This window comes from Rhinoraja longicauda, chromosome 21 (assembly GCF_053455715.1).
Source record: "Rhinoraja longicauda isolate Sanriku21f chromosome 21, sRhiLon1.1, whole genome shotgun sequence".
Lineage (NCBI taxonomy): Eukaryota > Metazoa > Chordata > Chondrichthyes > Rajiformes > Arhynchobatidae > Rhinoraja > Rhinoraja longicauda.
In genome coordinates, this window is record NC_135973.1 from 22,327,347 (window position 1) to 22,345,853 (window position 18,507).

General features: G+C 47.0%; 1 protein-coding gene across 1 annotated transcript; it reads left to right on the forward strand.

The window, feature by feature from the left end:
- The first annotated feature begins 1,480 nt into the window (after positions 1-1,480).
- On the forward strand, positions 1,481-4,403 carry foxl3 (forkhead box L3). The gene is made up of 3 exons (XM_078418090.1): positions 1,481-1,590; positions 1,680-1,848; positions 3,747-4,403. Exons 1-3 carry the CDS (start codon positions 1,481-1,483, stop codon positions 4,200-4,202), a joined length of 735 nt encoding a protein of 244 aa, XP_078274216.1. The 3' UTR covers positions 4,203-4,403.
- Positions 4,404-18,507: the final 14,104 nt, after the last annotated feature.

Here is an 18,507-nt window from a genome sequence, read left to right on the forward strand (position 1 = left end):
TCTATAGACTTGGGGACATTATTTTCGACTTTGCACTACTATTGTTTGTTTATTTGTCTGGGGTTTTTTTAAATACTGTATGTACTGGACTTTTTTGCCTTGTTTATTATGGCTGTTACAGAGCATTGTGTTCACACGTTATGTTGTGCTCCTGCAAGTAAGAACTTCCTTTTCCAGATTTTTCCAGAGGCCACAGTTTAAGAATAAGGGGTAGGCCATTTAGAACTGAGATGAGGAAAAACTTTTTCAGTCAGAGAGTTGTGAATCTGTGGAATTCTCTGCCTCAGAAGGCAGTGGAGGCCAATTCGCTGAATGCATTCAAGAGAGAGCTGGATAGAGCTCTTAAGGACAGCGGAGTCAGGGGGTATGGGGAGAAGGCAGGAACGGGGTACTGATTGAGAATGTCAGCCATGATCACATTGAATGGCGGTGCTGGCTCGAAGGGCCGAATGGCCTCCTCCTGCACCTATTGTCTATAGTCTATCTGGGACACATGACAGTAAAACACTCCTGAATCTTGACATCTGGTTCTCCGGCTTCAGAACGTGGGCAGATCGGGAAGGATAGTGTTTACAGGAGTGCGGGGAATGGGAACGAGTGGGATAACGGGAAGTGAGGAACCAAACTATTTTCGTTTTAAATTCCCAACCACCCAGTGATCCGGAACAAACGAAACCCCAGTCTTATTTTTGGTCGCGTTCTCGCCCTGTTACAGGGGGGCTATTAGTGTAATTCCTCGCACAGATCAGAGGCCACACACAGGCAGAAATAATCCCCCTCCGGCTGTTTCTCTTTTAAGGTTGTCTTATTTGTCAAGATTCGGCGAGATGCTCTGTTCCTCCGGCTTTGAACGCCGGATTCCACCCCTATAGTCACGGAAATACAATTTATATCTATTATCTTGCATTGCAGATTGCATCGGCGGTTTGCTTGTGTGGCTAAATAGTGTGATGGGGGTAGGTAGGGAGGGGGAGAGGCCGGGATGTTGCAAATGCCCATTTGTCAAATGAGAGGAGACTTTTGTATATATATATATATTTATTTATTTTTAAAGCATAGAAGGAACGACCAAATGACAAACGTCACCTTCTAATATGGGACGTGCAGAGATTCAGCGTTGGGTTGAGCTGGAGATGGTTGTGTTTGTCGACTCGGACCACCCACAGGGAGCCCAGTCACTGGTTGAACACAGCGAGTTCAAAGGTTCATGCGTGAATTAACCAATTTAATAAGTTATTACCAGTCTTATAGGCAGATTAAATAGTAGATAGGCAAGACCCTTCACGGACCGCTGAGAGCGGGGGGGTAACGATTAGAAGCGACCATTTCCTATCAATCTGCGCTTGCTGTAAAGAGGATTAGCAACTCTGTGGGTCACTTGTGTGTGTGTGTGTGTGTGTGTGTGTTTGTGTGTGTGGGTGTGTGTGTGGGGGGGGTGTGGGGGTGGGGTGGGGGTTAGCTTGTTCCCACCGCTCGGGAGATGTTTGACAATTCTCAGTATCCTTACAACTGTTTTAACTATGACGGCGATGACTTCCCGCCCTGTGGTTCTGGAGAAGGGAAGAGAACGGTGTCCCGGCCCGCTTACAGGTAACTCCGGGAACAGTGTGGGTGGCGAGAGGGAAGCGTGGGGTAAACTAGAAGAGGCACTAACGCTCGCTTCGTCCCCTGTCTTGCAGTTATATCGCGCTGATAGCAATGGCTATCCAGCGGAGTCCCGGCAACAAGGTGACGCTATCCGGCATCTATGACTTTATCACCACCAAATTCCCCTACTACAGATGTAACAAGAGGGCTTGGCAAAACTCAATCCGACACAACCTGTCCCTGAACAGCTGCTTCGTAAAGGTGAGTTCATCCGGACCTGCTTCTCTTGGTCACCGTTGGAGACAGACTCTCCACAGATTTAGCTTTAAGTTTGTTATTCTCGAGGTACGGCGAAAAGCTTTGTTTTCATAGAGTCATGGAGTCAAACAGCAGGGAAAGAGGCCCTTCGGCCCAACTCGCCCATGCCCCACCACGATACCCCGTCTACATCCGTCCCACCTGCCCCCGTTTGGCCCATATCCCTCTAAGCCTTGTGCAGAAATGATGCTTGTTTATACCGAAGACAGACGCAAAGTGCTGGATGAGCTAAAGAAGGGTCCCGACTCGAAATGTCACCCATCCTGTTTCTCCAGAGATGCTGGCCTGACTCGCTGAGTTACTCCAGCACTTTGTATCTATCTTGCCTCTAAACCTTTCCTGTCCATGTACCTGTCCAAATGTCTTTTGCACGCTATCCAATCAGACAAGACAACCCAAACTCAAGTACGATAGTTGGAGCAAAGAGGGGAGATACAGAGAGCAGAATATAGTTGTCAGCACTAGCGCATCAGTTCCAGAGGCAAATTCCAATGTCCACAATGGGGTAGAGGTGAATCGGACAGTGCACTAGCTTATGGAAGGATCGTTCCTGATAACAGAGGGGAAGAAGTTGTTCCTGAGTCTGGTGTGCGCGCTTTCAAGCTTCTGCCGGGCGGCAGCGGGGAGAAGAAGGAATGGCCGGGGTGAGACAAGCCTTTGATTATGTTGGCTGATTTTCCGATGTATGTTTTGGATTTGGAGTTGGGGTAAGTTACTGTCTTGGGCACCAGGACGGTGAGACAGTCGAGCCCATTGGGATCTGACTTTGTTTTCTAAAATGCGAAACTTTTAAACGGCATTCGATTTGGCCCCTCAAACCTTCTCTCTGAGATCATCGATGATTTTTTGACAGGTTAATTTGAGGCAATATCATCATGGTTTGCCGCCGTGCTGCACCCACGTTAACTGTCTTTAAACGAGAGTTAGAGGCGCAAGGAACCGTGGATGCATGAATCTTGCGCAAAGCGCAAAAATAAGACAAAAGTAAAAATTGTTTTTAAAATAAGATTAAAAGTGCTGGGGTAACCCAGAGAATCAGGCAGCATCTCTGGGTGGGGGGGGGGGGGGGGGGGGATAGACCAGCCATGTTTCGGGTCGGGACCCCTTTTCAAAGAGAAATATATTGGTATAGTCGGGGTTGTAAATTGTCCCGGGTTCGTCCATGGGTTTGTTTAGAGTACTTAAGTGAGATTAAAGGTATCACAAAATGCTGGAGTAACTCAGCGGGTCAGGCAGCATCTAGGAGAGATGTACAGTCTGAAGAAGGGTCTCGACCCGAAACGTCACCCATTCCTTCTCTCCAGAGATGCTGCCTGACCTGCTGAGTTACTCCAGCATTTTGTGTTACCTTCGATTTGTACCAGCATCTGCAGTTATTTTCCTACACTAAGTGAGATTAAAAGTTCTTTAGAGACACAAAGAACTGCAGATGCTGGTTTACCACACACACACACACACACACACACACACACACACACACACACACACACACACACACACACACACACACACACACACACACACACACACACACACACACACACACACACACACACACACACACACACACACACACACACACAAAGTGCCGGAGTAACTCAGCGGGCCAGGCAGCATCTCTGGAGAACGTGGATAGGTGACATTTCGGGTTGGGATTGTCTGAAGAAGGGCTCCGACCCAAAGCGTCGCCAATCCGTGTTCCCCAGAGATGCTGTCTGACCCGCTGAGTTACACTCTGTGCCTTTTTAGTTTAAAAAAGAATAATCCTTTCGTTTGCCAATACAAGAAGGCATATGACGAACATTTATTTCTGTGTTGGTTTTTGTTTTTAACGAAACCAGGTTCCAAGGTTGGAAGGGAACGAGAGGGGAAAGGGTAATTTTTGGACCTTCGCCTCGGGGTGCGAGTCGATGTTAGATTTGTTCGAAAACGGCAATTTCCGGAGAAGGAGAAGGAGCGTGAAGCGGTTGCAGAAACACCAGCGCCTCGGCAGCGGTGCCCCACCGTCCCCCCGGCCCGGTACAGCGGGCACGGCGTGGAGAGACGATACCCCCCATGGAGACCCCACCTGGCCGCCCAATCCACAGATATTCCCGGACAACCACAGCTCCAGCGCGGGCCACCTGGACACCGGGACGGCACAGAAAACACAGGCGCCCATCAAGTTCAGCATCGACTATATCCTGTCCACTCCCGGCCCCTTCCCCGGTGTCAGAGGACAGAGCAACTGGCAAAGGGAGCAGCTTCTCACACAGGGTCACCACTTGTGCACAGGCAACTCGCTTCAGCGTAAGTAGCGCCACTGATCCATGCTTTGGAGCAGAGACCACGTCGGGTCCATCCATCCATCGACTGCGACCTGGACCGTGTCTGTCCTCTCTCCAACGGCCTTTAACCCATTCGATCCAAACGGGTTTCCCCCCTCGTTCGTCCCACAGAGGGGTCATGTTAAGCATGCCTCGGCCATCTCGATGCAGGACAATCTCTCTCTCTCTCTCCCTCCCCTCCATCCCTCCCTTCCGCCGCTGTAATCGCTTCAGGGAACGGAGTTGTGATCCATTTCTGTCGTTGAGCGGTGGGGTCCCATTGGAAAATCTCACCTCGCGTTGATGTATTAAGGGAATAAATGTACATATCTGAATGCATCAAACTGGGGCGCGTCCTACTCGTTTATTGATTTTTTCTGTAGCTTTTTAAGATAAGAGATTAGGTTCAATTGAATCTTCAACCAGCTAACGTGAAATGTCATGTTCATCAGTTCTAGCAGACGGTTCAGTCTGAAGAAGGGTCTCGACCCGAAACGTCGCCCATTCCTTCTCTCCTGAGATGCTGCCTGACCTGCTGAGTTACTCCAGCATTTTGTGAATAAATACCTTCGATTTGTACCAGCATCTGCAGTTATTACTTACACTAGCAGCAGAAATGGGTAATTCGGCCCATCAAGTCTACTCCGCCATTCAATCATGGCTGATCCATCTCTCCCTCTCAACCCCATTCTCCTGCCTTCTCCCCACAACCCCTGACACCCGTACTAATCAGGAATCTGTCAAATTCCGCCTTAAAAATATCCACTGACTTGGCCTCCCCCGTCGTCTGTATCAAAGTAGAGCAGTCAATTATAAAAAACACAGTGGATCGTCTGTCCCCTGTGATGGAGACAGAGAGACCAAGGAAGATCTCACGAAGGGTCCTGACCTGAAAGTCACTTATCCATGTTCTCCAGAGATGCTGCCTGCCTGCTGCTGGGTTCGTCCCGCATTTTGTGTCTTAAGGTGAACATATAATTTCAACCAAAGTTAGTTGCAAAGCCCGCACTAGTTTAATTTTAGTTTCGTTTAGTTTATTGTCACGTGTACCGAGACAGAGTGACAATTTTTTGTCGTGTGCTAACCAGTCAGTGGAAAGACTCTAATGTGATTACAATCGAGCCATCCACAGAGTACAGATACATGGTGAAGGGAATAACGTTTAGTGCAAGGTCAAGTCCAATTAAATACAGTCCGAGGGTCTCCAATGAGGTAGTGCAGGAACACTCTCTAGTTGTTGATGGGATAGTTCGGTTGCCTGATAGCTTCTATCTTCTGATTTTCATCAGTAAAACAAGAGGTTTGATGTGAGAAGGGCAAGATTTAATACGTTCCGAGGGGCAAATGTTGCACTCAGAGGGCGGTGGAGATTTGGAGTGAGCTGGCAGAGGAGGTTGTTGAGGCATGTACTATAACAGCATTTAAATACACTTGGACAGGTACATAGATAGTAAAAGTTTGGAGTGACATGGGCCAAATGCGAGCAAATGCTTCCAGTAGTGGGAACATCTCGGACCAGAGGCCACAGCCCCAGAATAAAAGGAGGTATCTTTCAAAAGGAGACGAGGAGGAATTTCTTTAGGCAGAGGGTGGCAATCTATGGAATTCATTGCCACAGATGGCTGTGCAGGCCAAGTCATTGGGCATTTTTAAGGCTGTGATTGATAGGTTCTGGAGTGCTATGGGCGTCAAAGGTTGCGGGGAGAAGGCAGGAGAATGAGGATGAGAGGGAAAAATAGATCAGCCATGGTCGAATGGGCCGAATGGCCTAATTCTGCTCATGTACCTAGTAGACTAAATAAATGCAAGTCTGAAGAAGGGTCTCGACCCGAAACGTCACCCATTCCTTCTCTCCAGAGATGTTGCTTGTCCCGCTGAGTTACTCCAGCTTCAGTCTAAATGGGACTAGTTTAGATGGGCCATTTGGGTTGGCATGGAGCAGTTGGGCCGAAGGGCCTTTTTCTGTGCTGTATGACTCTAGCTCTAAGAGCGCTGCTCAACAGTGCGTTCAGAATAACTATCACATTTTTGAGCCGTTAAAACAAAAGACACAAGAGTGCTGGAGTAACTCAGAGAGTCAGGCAGCATCTCTGGAGAACGTGGACAGGTGACGTTTTGGGTCGGGAACTTTCTCTGTAAACCCTGGTCTACCTTGTATCTACATCTGTAAAGCGTCTTTGAGTATATGAAAAGCGCTATATAAATAAAAATAAAATGCATTATTACATTTTGAGCGGTTCCTACCGGCAACTTGTAATCGCCTTGAAAATTTAATTGATCAGCAGAATAATCCTGACAACACCAGAAAGGGCAGTGACTGGAATCTGATACAGCAAAACACAAAGTGCTGGAGAAACTCAGCGGGTCAGGCAGCATCTGTGGAGGGAGATGGACAGGTGATGTTTCAAACTGAGGGACATCAGTTTGGGTCTGAAGAAGTGTCCCAACTCTGAAACATCACCTCTCCATTCCCTCTACAGATGCTGCCTGACCCGTTGAGTTCCTCCAGCACTTTGTGTTTTACTGAAGATTCCATCATCTGCAGTTCCATCATCTGCAGTCTCCAAAAATGAAAGTGCTGGAGGAACTCAGCGGGCCAGGCAGCATCTGTGGAGGGAATGAACAGGTGATGTTTCATGTAGGAATCCTCTTCAAACTGGTGGCTCAATGGTGCAGTTGGTAGAGCCACTGCCTCCCAGCGCCAAAGACCCAGGTTCGATCCTGACCTTGGGTGCTATATGTGTGTGTGTGTGTGTGTGTGTGTGTGTGTGTGTGTGTGTGTGTGTGTGTGTGTGTGTGGAGTTTGTACATTCTCTCTGTGACCACATGGGTATTCCCCGGGTTCTCTGATTTTTCTCCCACATTCTAAAGACGTGTAGTTTTGTCGGTTAACTGGTCTCGGTGTTAAAAAAAATAAATGCCCCTAGTGTGTTGTGAGTGTATGAGAATGTGAGATAACATAGAACTGGTCTGAACAGGTGATCGATGGTCGGCGTGGAATCAATGGACTGAAGGGTCTGTTTCAATGTAGAGGGAAAGATAGAATAGCCGTGATTGAATGGCTCGATGGGCCGAGTGGCCTAATTCTGTTCCTATGACTTGTGAACATATGCAGATGCTGATCGACCGAGGAAAGATGCAAAGTGCTTGAGGTAGCATCCCTGGAGAACATGGATAGGTGACGTTTGGGGTCAGGACCCTTTTTCAGACTGATTATGTTTCCATGTTCCAGGATGAGTCGCACCACAGCCATCTTCTCCCCTCTCCCATCAGGCAAAAGGTGCAGAAATGTGAAAGCGCACACCACTAGATTATTCCGGGGCAGTTTCTTCCCAGCTGTTATCAGATGTATCTGAACCATCGTACCAACAACTAGAGAGCGGTCCGGAGCCACCATCTATCTACCCCAATGGAGACACCCAGGCCACCTTTACTGAACTTTACCTTGCACTAAACATTATTCCCTTTACCCTGTATCTGTACACCGTGGATTGTAATCACGATCAGTCTTTCCGCATGACTGGATAGCACGCAGCTAAAAAACTTTTCACTGTTCATCGGTACAAGTGACAATAAACTAAACTGGACAAAATTATATTGTAGTGTAAGAAAATAACTGCAGATGCTGGTACAAATCGAAGGTATTTATTCACAAAATGCTGGAGTAACTCAGCAGGTCAGGCAGCATCTCGGGAGAGAAGGAATGGGTGACGTTTCGGGTCGAGACCCTTCTTCTGAAGAAGAAGGACAATATAGTTTTTATTCACAAAATGCTGGAGTAACTCAGCAGGTCAGGCAGCATCTCGGGAGAGAAGGAATGGGTGACGTTTCGGGTCGAAACGTCACCCATTCCTTCTCTCCCGAGATGCTGCCTGACCTGCTGAGTTACTCCAGCATTTTGTGAATAAAAACTATATTGTATCTCTAAACTAAATTGTATCTCTAAACCTGACAAGTCCCTATCCATATCCACCTGACCGCTTGAGATCTTCCAGCATTTTGTTTATTTTTTCGCTGAATTGTCTCAGGTTTGTTAGATGGACTTATATGCATTCAATACACACCCCTTCGCTATGTAACCTTTAAATGTAGTCTTGTTTGGCTGAGCACGAGTGGTGTTTAATAGGAGAGCCAGCGACACCCCCTGAGGTACAAATTACCCGGACTCGATCTAAATGCCCCTTCAGTTCATCCCGCCACTCCTACACACGGTGCTTTGCAAATCGTTTGATCGATCAAGGATATTAACAGGAGCACCGCCAGCGAATATCTCGTCTCGGATCACTGAGTTCCCACTCGGAAAATTGCCAATCACAGGGAATTTTATATAAATTAATCCATCACAAAGTGAAAACAAGTCAACATTAAACACACGGGCACTGCATTAGAACGAAATCCATGCAGTTAATTAAAACAATCTACAGGTTGCAGGTAATATTATTTGTATATTGAGACCCCGACACTGTGTCACGGCCAAGGAATAATTTTATCAGCTTTAGGCATCTTAACTAAAATTACATTTTTTTTTAAAGTGTGCAGTGGTGTGCAGCATTGCTTATTGCATTTCCGATACTCTTGTAGAATTCTCTTTCAGGGGAAAACACAAGGAACTGCAAGTGCTGGAACCTTGAGCAAAGCACAAAGTGCTGGAGGAACTCGACGGGTCTGGCAGCATCTGTGGAGGGAAATGGACAGGCGGTGAAGAAAGGTCCCGACCAGAAATATCGTCTATCCATGTTCTCTGGAGATGTAGAAATAAGGAACTGCAGATGCGGGTTTACCAAACAAAAAAAGACACAAAGTACTGGAGTAACTCAGTGGGCCAGGCAGCGTCTTTGGAGGAAAATAAAGACACAAAGTGCTGGGGTAACTCAGCAGGTCAGGCAGCATTTCTTCAGTCTGAAGAAGGGTTCCGACCTGAAACGTTAACCATCCCTGTTCTCCAGAGATGCTGCCTAACCCGTTGAGTTACTCCTGCACTTTGTGTCTTTAAAAAAAAATCTTTAGTTTACCAACACAAGATCACAACATATGATGAACATTTCTGCATTTTATTGTTTTGTAAACCAGCAACTACAGTTTCTAGTGTCTCCCAACTAGAAAAGTCATCTAACAATTCCCTTCACAGATACTGACTGACCCGCTGAGTTACTCCAGCACTTTGTGTCTGTTTTTTCCCTCCAGGGATGCTGTTTGACCCGCTGTTAATCCAGTGTTTTGTGTCTTTTTTTGCAAACCAGCACCTGCAATTCCTTGTGTCTCCCGACTAGAAAAATCAACTGTCCACTCCCTCCGCAGATGCTGACTGACCTGTTGAGTTCCTCCAGCACTTTGTGTTGTGCTCAATATTGCAGCAACTGCGGTTTCTTGTGTCTTTCACTGAGATACATTTTTGCTTATATTTGGTCCATTTAGCCATGAAGCAGAAATTAACTTGTTGCATTTAGTCCAACTGCGGGAAGGGGGGGCTTCAAATGGGGATATTTGGACTCCAAAACTCAATTGTACAACTTACGTTCATTGGGGATATAAGGAACTGCAGATGCTGGAATCTTGAACAAAACTCAAAGTCCTGGAGGAACTCATCAGGTCAGGCATCATCTGCAGAGGGGATGGACAGCTGATTTTTATGGTCGGGGGACTTGTTTCAGGTCAGGACCTTTCTTCAATCTGATTGCGGGGGGGGGGGGTTGTGGAGAGAGAGCTGGGGGGTTGGATAAACCCTGGCAAGTGATAGGTGGATACAGGTGTGGAGGGGGGGGGGGGTAGACTGGCAGATAGGTGGAGTAAGTGACAAAAGCTGGAGATGAAAAGGAAACAAACAGGAGCCAGAATAGGATAGAGGGGTGAAATGTCAAGCTGGAGGGAGGAATACAGGTGGAAGGAGGCATGGAAGGAAAGACCATGAGTCTCAAATTGTGGGACCCCTCATAAACCTGATCTCGAAGGTGAGTCAAACATCCCATCTGACGGTTTGGATTCCAAACCTTGGCCAGGGGAAGGCAAGGCCAGAGGAACATGGCGCGGTGGGAAATGGTAGGCTGGGTGGTGGTGGAGGCAGATACGGTAGTGGTGTTTAAGAGGCTTTTAGATCGGCACGTGAATATGCGGGGAATGGGGGGATATGGATCGCGTGCAGGCAGAGGAGATCAGTTTAACGTGGCATCATGTTTGGCACAGACATTGTGGGCCGAAGGGCCTGTTCCTGTGCTGTACTGTTCTACATTTCCACTCCAGTGTTAGTGCAGCTCATTTCTTAATACTGGCAGCGCGAGCTCTTTTGATTGATTGGAAGATTGGAAGTGGAAACAGGCCCTTCGACCCACCGAGTCCACGCCGACCATCGATCACCCATTCGCACTAGTTCTATGTTATCCCACTTTCTCGTCCACTCCCTACACACTAGGGGCATTTTACAGAGGGCCAATTAACCAACAAACCAACACGTCTTTGAAAACTGGAGCACCCGGAGGAAACCCACGCGGTCACGGGGAGAACGTGCAAACTCCACACGCGGTCAGCATCCGAGGTCAGCATCGAAGTCATGTCTCTGGCGCTGTGAGGCAGCAGCTCTACCGGCTGCAACACCGTGACTCTTCTCCAATTATGCATTCCGTTTCTCATCGCAGCCTACCTAGATGTTGTCAAGGAGGAAAGGGTAGCAGGGAAGATTTACGAGGATGTTGCCGGGACCTGAGGGCCTGAGCTTTAGGGAGAGGTTGGGCAGGCTAGGACTTTATTACTTGGAGTGCAGGGGGATGAGGGGTGATCTTATAGAGGTGTTTAAGTTCATGAGAGGAATAGATGGGGTAAATGCACAGTCTTTTACCCAGAGTAGGGGAATCGAGAACCAGAGGACACAGGTTTAAGGTGTGTGGGGGTGGGGGGGGAGGTTTAATAGGAACCTGAGGGCTAACCTTTAACACAAAGGGTTGTAGTTTTATGGAACGAGCTGCCGGAGGATGTAGTTGAGGCAGATGCTATCACAATGTTTAAGAAATATTTAGACTGGTACATGGATAGGAAAGGTTTGGTGGGATATGGACCAAACGCAGGCAGGTGGGACTAGACTAGATGGGGAAAGTTGGTTGGCATGGGCAAATTGGGCTGAAGGGACTGTTTCAATGCTGTATGGCTCTATGCCTCTATGACTATATTACAATATAATTTAGTTTAGCTGTATCTCTGAGCTAAACTAAACTTGTGTGAATAAGGTGATCGCTGGTCAGCGTGGACTCAGTGGGCCGAAGGGCCTGTTTCCTTGCTGCATCTCTGACCTAAACTAAACCAGTGTGAACGGGTGATTGTTGGTCGGAGTGGACTCAGTGGGCCGAAGGGCCTGTTTCAATGCTGTATATTTACAAATAAATTAGAAAACATTGGAAGCCTCAAACGGACGCCTGTTTCTTCCCCCTCTCTTGATTCTAACTGTTGGGTGTTCCCAGGATGTTCTGATCATTTTACAACTATTTAAAACATAGAAATGTAGAAAATAGGAGTAGGCCATTCGGCCCTTCGAGCCAGCACCGCCATTCAACATGATCATGGTTGATCATCCGGAATCAGTACCCGTTCCTGCTTTTTCCCCCCTATCCCTTGATTCCATTAGCCCTAAGAGCTAAATCTAACTCTCTCTTGAAAACATCTAGTGAATTGGCCTCCACTGCCTTCTGTGGCAGCGAATTCCATAGATTCACAATTCTCTGGGTGAAAAAGTTTTTCCTCATCTCAGTCGTACATGGCCTGCCCCTTATTCTTAAACTGTGACCCCTAGTTCTGGACTCCCCCAACATGGGGAACATTTTTCCTGCATCTAGCCTGTCCAATCGCTTAATAATCTTATATGTTTCTATGAGATCTCCTCTCATCCTTCTAAATTCCAGTGAATATAAGCCCAGCCGATCCATTAATAAGCCCAGTCGATCCATTTGTGTTTACTTTCCTCATTCAATTGCTTTATCTATCTTCTCTCTTCCCTGTCCTTGTTCTATCTTTACTCGTGTGTAGCGAGAAGGCCAGTCACAGGGGTTCTTAGATCCGTTAAATGCATACATTGCAAGACAAAAAGCTTTTTTTCTGGATAGAGTGGATGTGGAGAGGATGTTTCCACTAGTGGGAGAGTCTAGGACCAGAGGGCACAGCCTCAAAATAAAAGGACGTACCTTTGAAAAGGAGATGAGGAGTAATTTCTTCAGTCAGAGGGTGGTGAATCTGTGGAATTCGCTGCCACAGATGGCTGTGGAGGCCGTCAATGGATATTTTTAAGGAGGAGATTGGCAGGCTCTTGATGGCTACGGGTTTCGGGGGTTATGGGGAGAAGGCAGGAGAATGGGGTTGAGAGGTCAGCCATGATTGAATGGCAGAGTGGACGATGGGCCGAATAGCCTAATTCGGTTCCTATAACATGAACATTTTCAATGCCATTTAGTCCAATCGGCCCCAGTTGGTGCGTCATTGAACGTTGCTTTCTGGCCATATTATAGGCCTGTGGCATTTAGTGCTTTTGACTTGAAGGCACAAGGAACTGCAGATGCTGGTTTACAAAAAAAAACACACAAAGCGCTGGAGTAACTCAACGGGTCGGGTAACTACTCTGGAGAATATGGGTAGACGACGTTTCGAGTTGGGACCCTTCATCAGTCCAATTGTAGTAGGGGAGGGGAAGCTGGAAGAGAGGTGGGGACAAGAAAAAGGCTTGGGGAGTGATAGGTGGATACACGCGGGGGTGGGGGTTGATAGGCAGATGTTTGGACAAAGGCCAGAGATGAAAAGACAAGGTGTGAGATAAGGAGAGAAAAGGTGAGAATTGTGAAGCCAAAGAAAGGAATGTAGATAGAAACATGGAACTGCAGATGCTGGTTTACAAAAGAAGAGGCAGGATGCTGGAGAACATGGATAGGCAATGTTTTGGTTCGGGACCTTTCTACAAAAGGAATATAGGTGGAATGAGTGGGGGGATTGGAAGGGGATAAATGGGTGTGACAAGGCTCAAAGTTTACAAGGCAGGTGAATGAGGTTAAGGGGGAAAAATAGATCAGCCACGATCGAATAGCAGAGCAGACTCGATGGACCGAATGGCCAGATTCTGCTCCTATGTCTTATAATCTAATTATATAATTAGATAGGGAATGGAGGGATGAGGATCACGTGCAGGCAGAGGAGATTTCTTTAACTTGGCATCATGTTTGGCACAGACATTGTGAGCTGAAGGGTTTTTTCCTGTGCTGTCCTGCTGTATGTTATGAATATAGGGGATTGCAAGATCTGGGGCAGTGTTTGTGATGGAGTGTCCCATACACTCCCTGTGGAATACAGACTGCACAGTTGACTGATCTCCTCCAACACAGACACCGAACATCCTACCCATTGCACAAGGCCACAACGGAACACTATCTGCAGAGAAAACAAATGTTTCATGACGAGGCAAATGGGCCAAACGCAGGCTGGTGTAGATGGGACTTGCTGGTCGGCGTGGGCAAGTTGGGCCGAAGGGTCTGTTTCCATGCTGTGTGACACTATGACTCTAACCACGCTACATCTGTTTAGTTTAGTTTAGAGATCCAGCATGGAAACAGGTCCTTCAGCCCATCGAGTCCACGCCGACATTCAATCCCCCGTTCATGCACTAGTTCTCCGTCATCCCACTTTCCCATCCACCCCCTCTACACGAGGGGAAATTTACAGAGGGCCAATTAACCTACAAAGGTCTTTGGGACGTGAGGAGAACCGGAACACCGGAAGGAAACCCACATGGTCACAGGGAGAAGGTGCAAGCTCCACGCACAGACAGCACCCGAGGTCAGGTTTGAACCCGGGGCTTTGGCACTGTGAGGCAGAGAGAGGCTCTACCAGCTGCATCACTGTGCTGCCCTGAAGTATTTTGAGCTTAAATATTTCAAAAATCCTTTGCACCAACACCTCCATCTCTGTTTAGTTTTAGTTTTAGAGATACAGCGTAGAAACAGGTCCTTCGGCCCACCAAGATCACCCATACATTAGTTTTATCCTACACACACAAGGGCCAATTTACAGAAGCCAGTTCACCTACAAACTTGCACATTTTTGAGGTGTGGGAGGAAACTGGAGCACCTGGAGCAAACCCACGCAGTCACAGGGAGATTGTGCAAATTCTGCACACAGACAGCACCCGAGGTCAGGATGGAACCCTGGCATTGTGAGGCAGCAGCTCTGTGTGCTGCACTACTGTTAAAGCACCCTATGAAAGTCTGCTTAAAAGCTTCAAGACTCTGGTTCTTATTCCATCAAGAAGGATGGACATAAGGACGGATATTGTACCTGGTTGTTCTTAAAGTCAATAAAATCAATACCATTAAAGTAAGATGAAGTCAGTGAAGTTCACATTCCAGTTTAGGAGCACGTCCATCAGTTCATTGCCTGAACACCAGATGGCAGTATTGTGTTAGCCTTGGTGAGCTTCACATCACTGTAAGACACTGTCAAATATTGGACATAGAACATAGAACATGGAACTGTACAGCACGGGAACGGGCCCATCGGCCCACAATGTCTGTGCTGAACATGATGCTTAGTGAAACTGATCTCATCTGCCTGGATATGATCCATATCCCTCAAGTCCTGAGCTACTATCTCCCTCAGTGGAGAGCCCTAGACTGTCTTTGATCGGACTTTATCTTGAGCTAAACATTATTCACGTTATTCCCTTTATCATGTATCTGTACACTGTGGATGGCTCGATTCTAATCATGTATAATCTTTCCGCTGACTGGTTAGCACACAACAAAAGCTTTTCACTGTACCTCGGTACATGTGGCAATAAGCTAAACCCCAATCCATGTGCCTAGCTAAAAGCCTCTTAAACACCACTATCATATCTACCTCCACCACCACCCTTACCAGTGCATTTCAGGCACCCACTCCTCTCTGTATAAAAAACATGCCTCACACATCTCCTCTAAACTTTGCCCCTCTCATCTTATAGCCAAGCCCTCAAGTGTTGGACATTTCCACGCAGGGAAAAAGGTTGTGACTGTCTACCTCATCTATGCCTCTCATAGATATTGTGCTAATGCAAGACAGTGCCCCCACAGGTGGAATATTGCTGCCTCCCTCTCCCATTTCCGGATTAGTGGGTACTAGCTATTAGGAAAAGTTGTACAAACTCCGATAGATTTCTCTGGAATGTCAGAAGTAGTGGGGAGACATGATAGAAGTATATAAAATTATGAGAGGCATGGATAGGGTAGACAATCAGAACCTTTTACCCACTATTGTATCTGCCTTCACCACCACCCCTGACTGCACATTCCAGGCACACACCATTCTCTGTGTAAAAAACCTGCCCCTCACATTACCATTAAACTTTGCCTCTCTCACTTTAAAGCTACACCCTCTAATATTTGACATTTCCACCCTGGGGAAAAAGTCCCTGACCCTCTACCCTATCTATGCCCTCGTAGTTTTATCCACTTTTAGCGGGTCTCCCCTCAGCCTCCGACGTTCCAGAGAAAACACGCCAAGTTTGTCCATTCTCTCTTTACAGCTAATACCCTCTGATCCAGGCAGCATTCTGGTAAACCTTCACCCTCTCCAAAGCTTCCACATCCTTCCTGTGATGGGGTGCGCAGAATTGCACACAAAGCTGGAAGCTGTGTTGGAAGTCATTTTAGCAATGCCAAGACTTTTTCACTCAGAGAGTTGTGAAGCCGTGGAACTCTCTGCCTCAGAAGGCAGTGGGGGCCAATTCCCTTGGATGCTTTCAAGAGAGAGTTAGATAGAGCTCTTAATGATAGCGTAAGCAAGGGATATGGGGGGAAGGCAGGAACGGGGTACTGATTGTGGATGATCAGCCATGATCAGGGTGAATGGCGATGCTGGCTCGAAGGGCCGAATGGCCTACTCCTGCACCTATTGTCTATTGCCTATTGTCCATAAGACTGAAAATCCTTCTGTGCAAGAAGAAACTGCAGATGCTGGTTTACACCGAAGGTAACCACAAAATGCTGGAGTAACTCAGCGGGTCAGGCAGCATCCCTGAGAGAAAGGAATAGGTGATGTTTTGGGTCGAGACCTTTCATCAGACTCCAGCCTAGACCCAGTCTGATGATCTCGAACCAAAACGTCACCTATTCCTGAAAAATATTTCTCTTTTGCCACATCCTTGCTGAACTAAGGAGTTGTCCGTCTCTTACAGGTAACCTCTCTTGGCTGTGAGCTACCAAAGCTATCCTCGTTCATTCAGCAGAGACAACCATTGGATTGTGTGATGCAGAGGCCAGGTTTAACCTGGTTCACACATGGTTTTGGCGTCTTGTTCTGCCTCAGGCTTGGACACAATTACACCCTCTCATCTCCCCGTGGCTTGTAATCGGGCAGTAATAACAGGGTGAACAGACGGCGGGTCCACATACAACCAATAAGTGTGCCTAATGGCTCATTTGTGGCCACAATTAGGAGGTGAATCATGCGACCATTTTGGAAACAGTTCTCCACTGTAAACAGTTCATGAGTTGTTTATGAAAACAGTCTCCTCGCTGGGATATCCACAACCAAACGTCAGTGACCAGCTAATTCCCCCCACCCACAATACAACACACCTGTCAACACTTTGGGTCAGCACAGTTCGTGCCTTGCAGCGCCAGAGACCCGGGTTCGATCCTGACTGTAGCACATCAGTTTCATACTGCGGCACGGTAGCGCAGCGGTAGAGTTGCTGCTTTACAGCGAATGCAGCGCCGGAGACTCAGGTTTGATCCTGACTACGGGTGCTGCACTGTAAGGAGTTTGTACGTTCTCCCCTTGACCTGCGTGGGTTTTCTCCGAGATCTTCGGTTTCCTCCCACACTCCAAAGACGTACAGGTATGTAGGTTAATTGGCTGGGTAAATGTAAAAATTGTCCCTAGTGGGTGTAGGATAGTATTAATGTACGGGGATCGCTGGGCGGCAAGGACTTGGTGGGCCGAAAAGGCCTGTTTCCGGCGGTATATATATGATATGATATGATATATAGATAAAGTCAGGTGTCCACAATGGGGTAGAGGTGAATTGGACAGTACCCTCGCTTATAGAAGTACCATTCAGAAGCCTGATAACAGTTTTAGTTTAATTTAGTTTATTGTCACGTGTACTGAAGTACAGTGAAAAGCTTTTGTTGCGTGCTAACCAGTCACTGTAAGGACTGTACATGTTTACAATCGAGTCATCCACAGTGTACACATACACCATCTCTAGTAGTCTGAAGAATGGTCCCGACCCAAAACGTCATCTAGTTTATTTAGTTTGGCTTGGTTTAGTTCATTATTATTGTCATGTGTACCGAGGTACAGTGAAAAGCTTTCTTGTTGCGTGCTATCCATTCAACGAAAAGACTATACATGAATTACAATCAAGCCGTCCACAGTTACGGATGCAGGATAAAGGGAATAATGTTTAGTGCAAGATAAAGTCCAGTAAAGTCCGACTAAAGACAGTCCGAATGAGGTAGATGGCAGCTCAGGACTTCTCTCCAGTTGTTGATAGGATGGATTATTGCCTGATAACAGCTGGGAAGAAACAGAGGGGAAGAACCTGTCCCTGTGTTTACTCCAGCACTTTGTATTTGATTTAGGAGAATGATAAAGTTCCGACTGGGATAATGAAGGCCTGTGTGATGAACCAATTAACGAGTTGACACTAATCGATGGCCTCACCCTGACCAAGGATTGAACTGGGGCCAGAGTGGAAACTGGATTTATGTATGCAACGACCAATTGGCCGTATCTTCTGTGATTCCTGATCAAACTCAAGTCTTATCAAAGGTAAATTTATTTGCAGTCTTCAATCAGAACGGCGCCAATTAATCGGTGTTTACCTTTGGATTGAGTAGGGGGGCTGTGTCATGCCTTGTCCCATCCAGCCCATGCTAAATTGAACTGCCCCATTGTGTTTTAAATGCATGATTAAACTGGTCAACTGTTTACAAGTGCTTTACGTTGATTAGATAGATAGTTTTAGGATTGTTTGATTGCTAGTTGATTCCCCATTCAAGCATCATTCATCACCGCCTCATCTCACATTTCCTTCCTTTAAGTGTGCAAGCTTGGTTTTCTCAATGATAGTGTGTTTGCTTGGCAATCGCTAAGCAAACGTGCTTTTTCCGAAGAGGTGTGGAGCTCGTTGGGTTGTTGGGGAAGGAGATGGGAGATTTATTGGGCCACAGTTAAAGTGCTGTTGGCAGTTGTCACACTGACAGGATGGAAACAGGCCCTTCGGCCCATCGTATCCATGGCAACCATCAGGTGCCCATCCACGCAAGTCCCATTTCACGGTAACATGTGG

Bases quoted from the DNA above. Each gene is read 5' to 3' on its own strand.
- foxl3 (XM_078418090.1), top strand. From the start codon at position 1,481: ATGTTTGACAATTCTCAGTATCCTTACAACTGTTTTAACTATGACGGC. The intron at 1,591-1,679 runs GTAACTCCGGGA...CCTGTCTTGCAG, and splicing joins GTGTCCCGGCCCGCTTACAG to TTATATCGCGCTGATAGCAA. The intron at 1,849-3,746 runs GTGAGTTCATCC...TAACGAAACCAG, and splicing joins TGAACAGCTGCTTCGTAAAG to GTTCCAAGGTTGGAAGGGAA.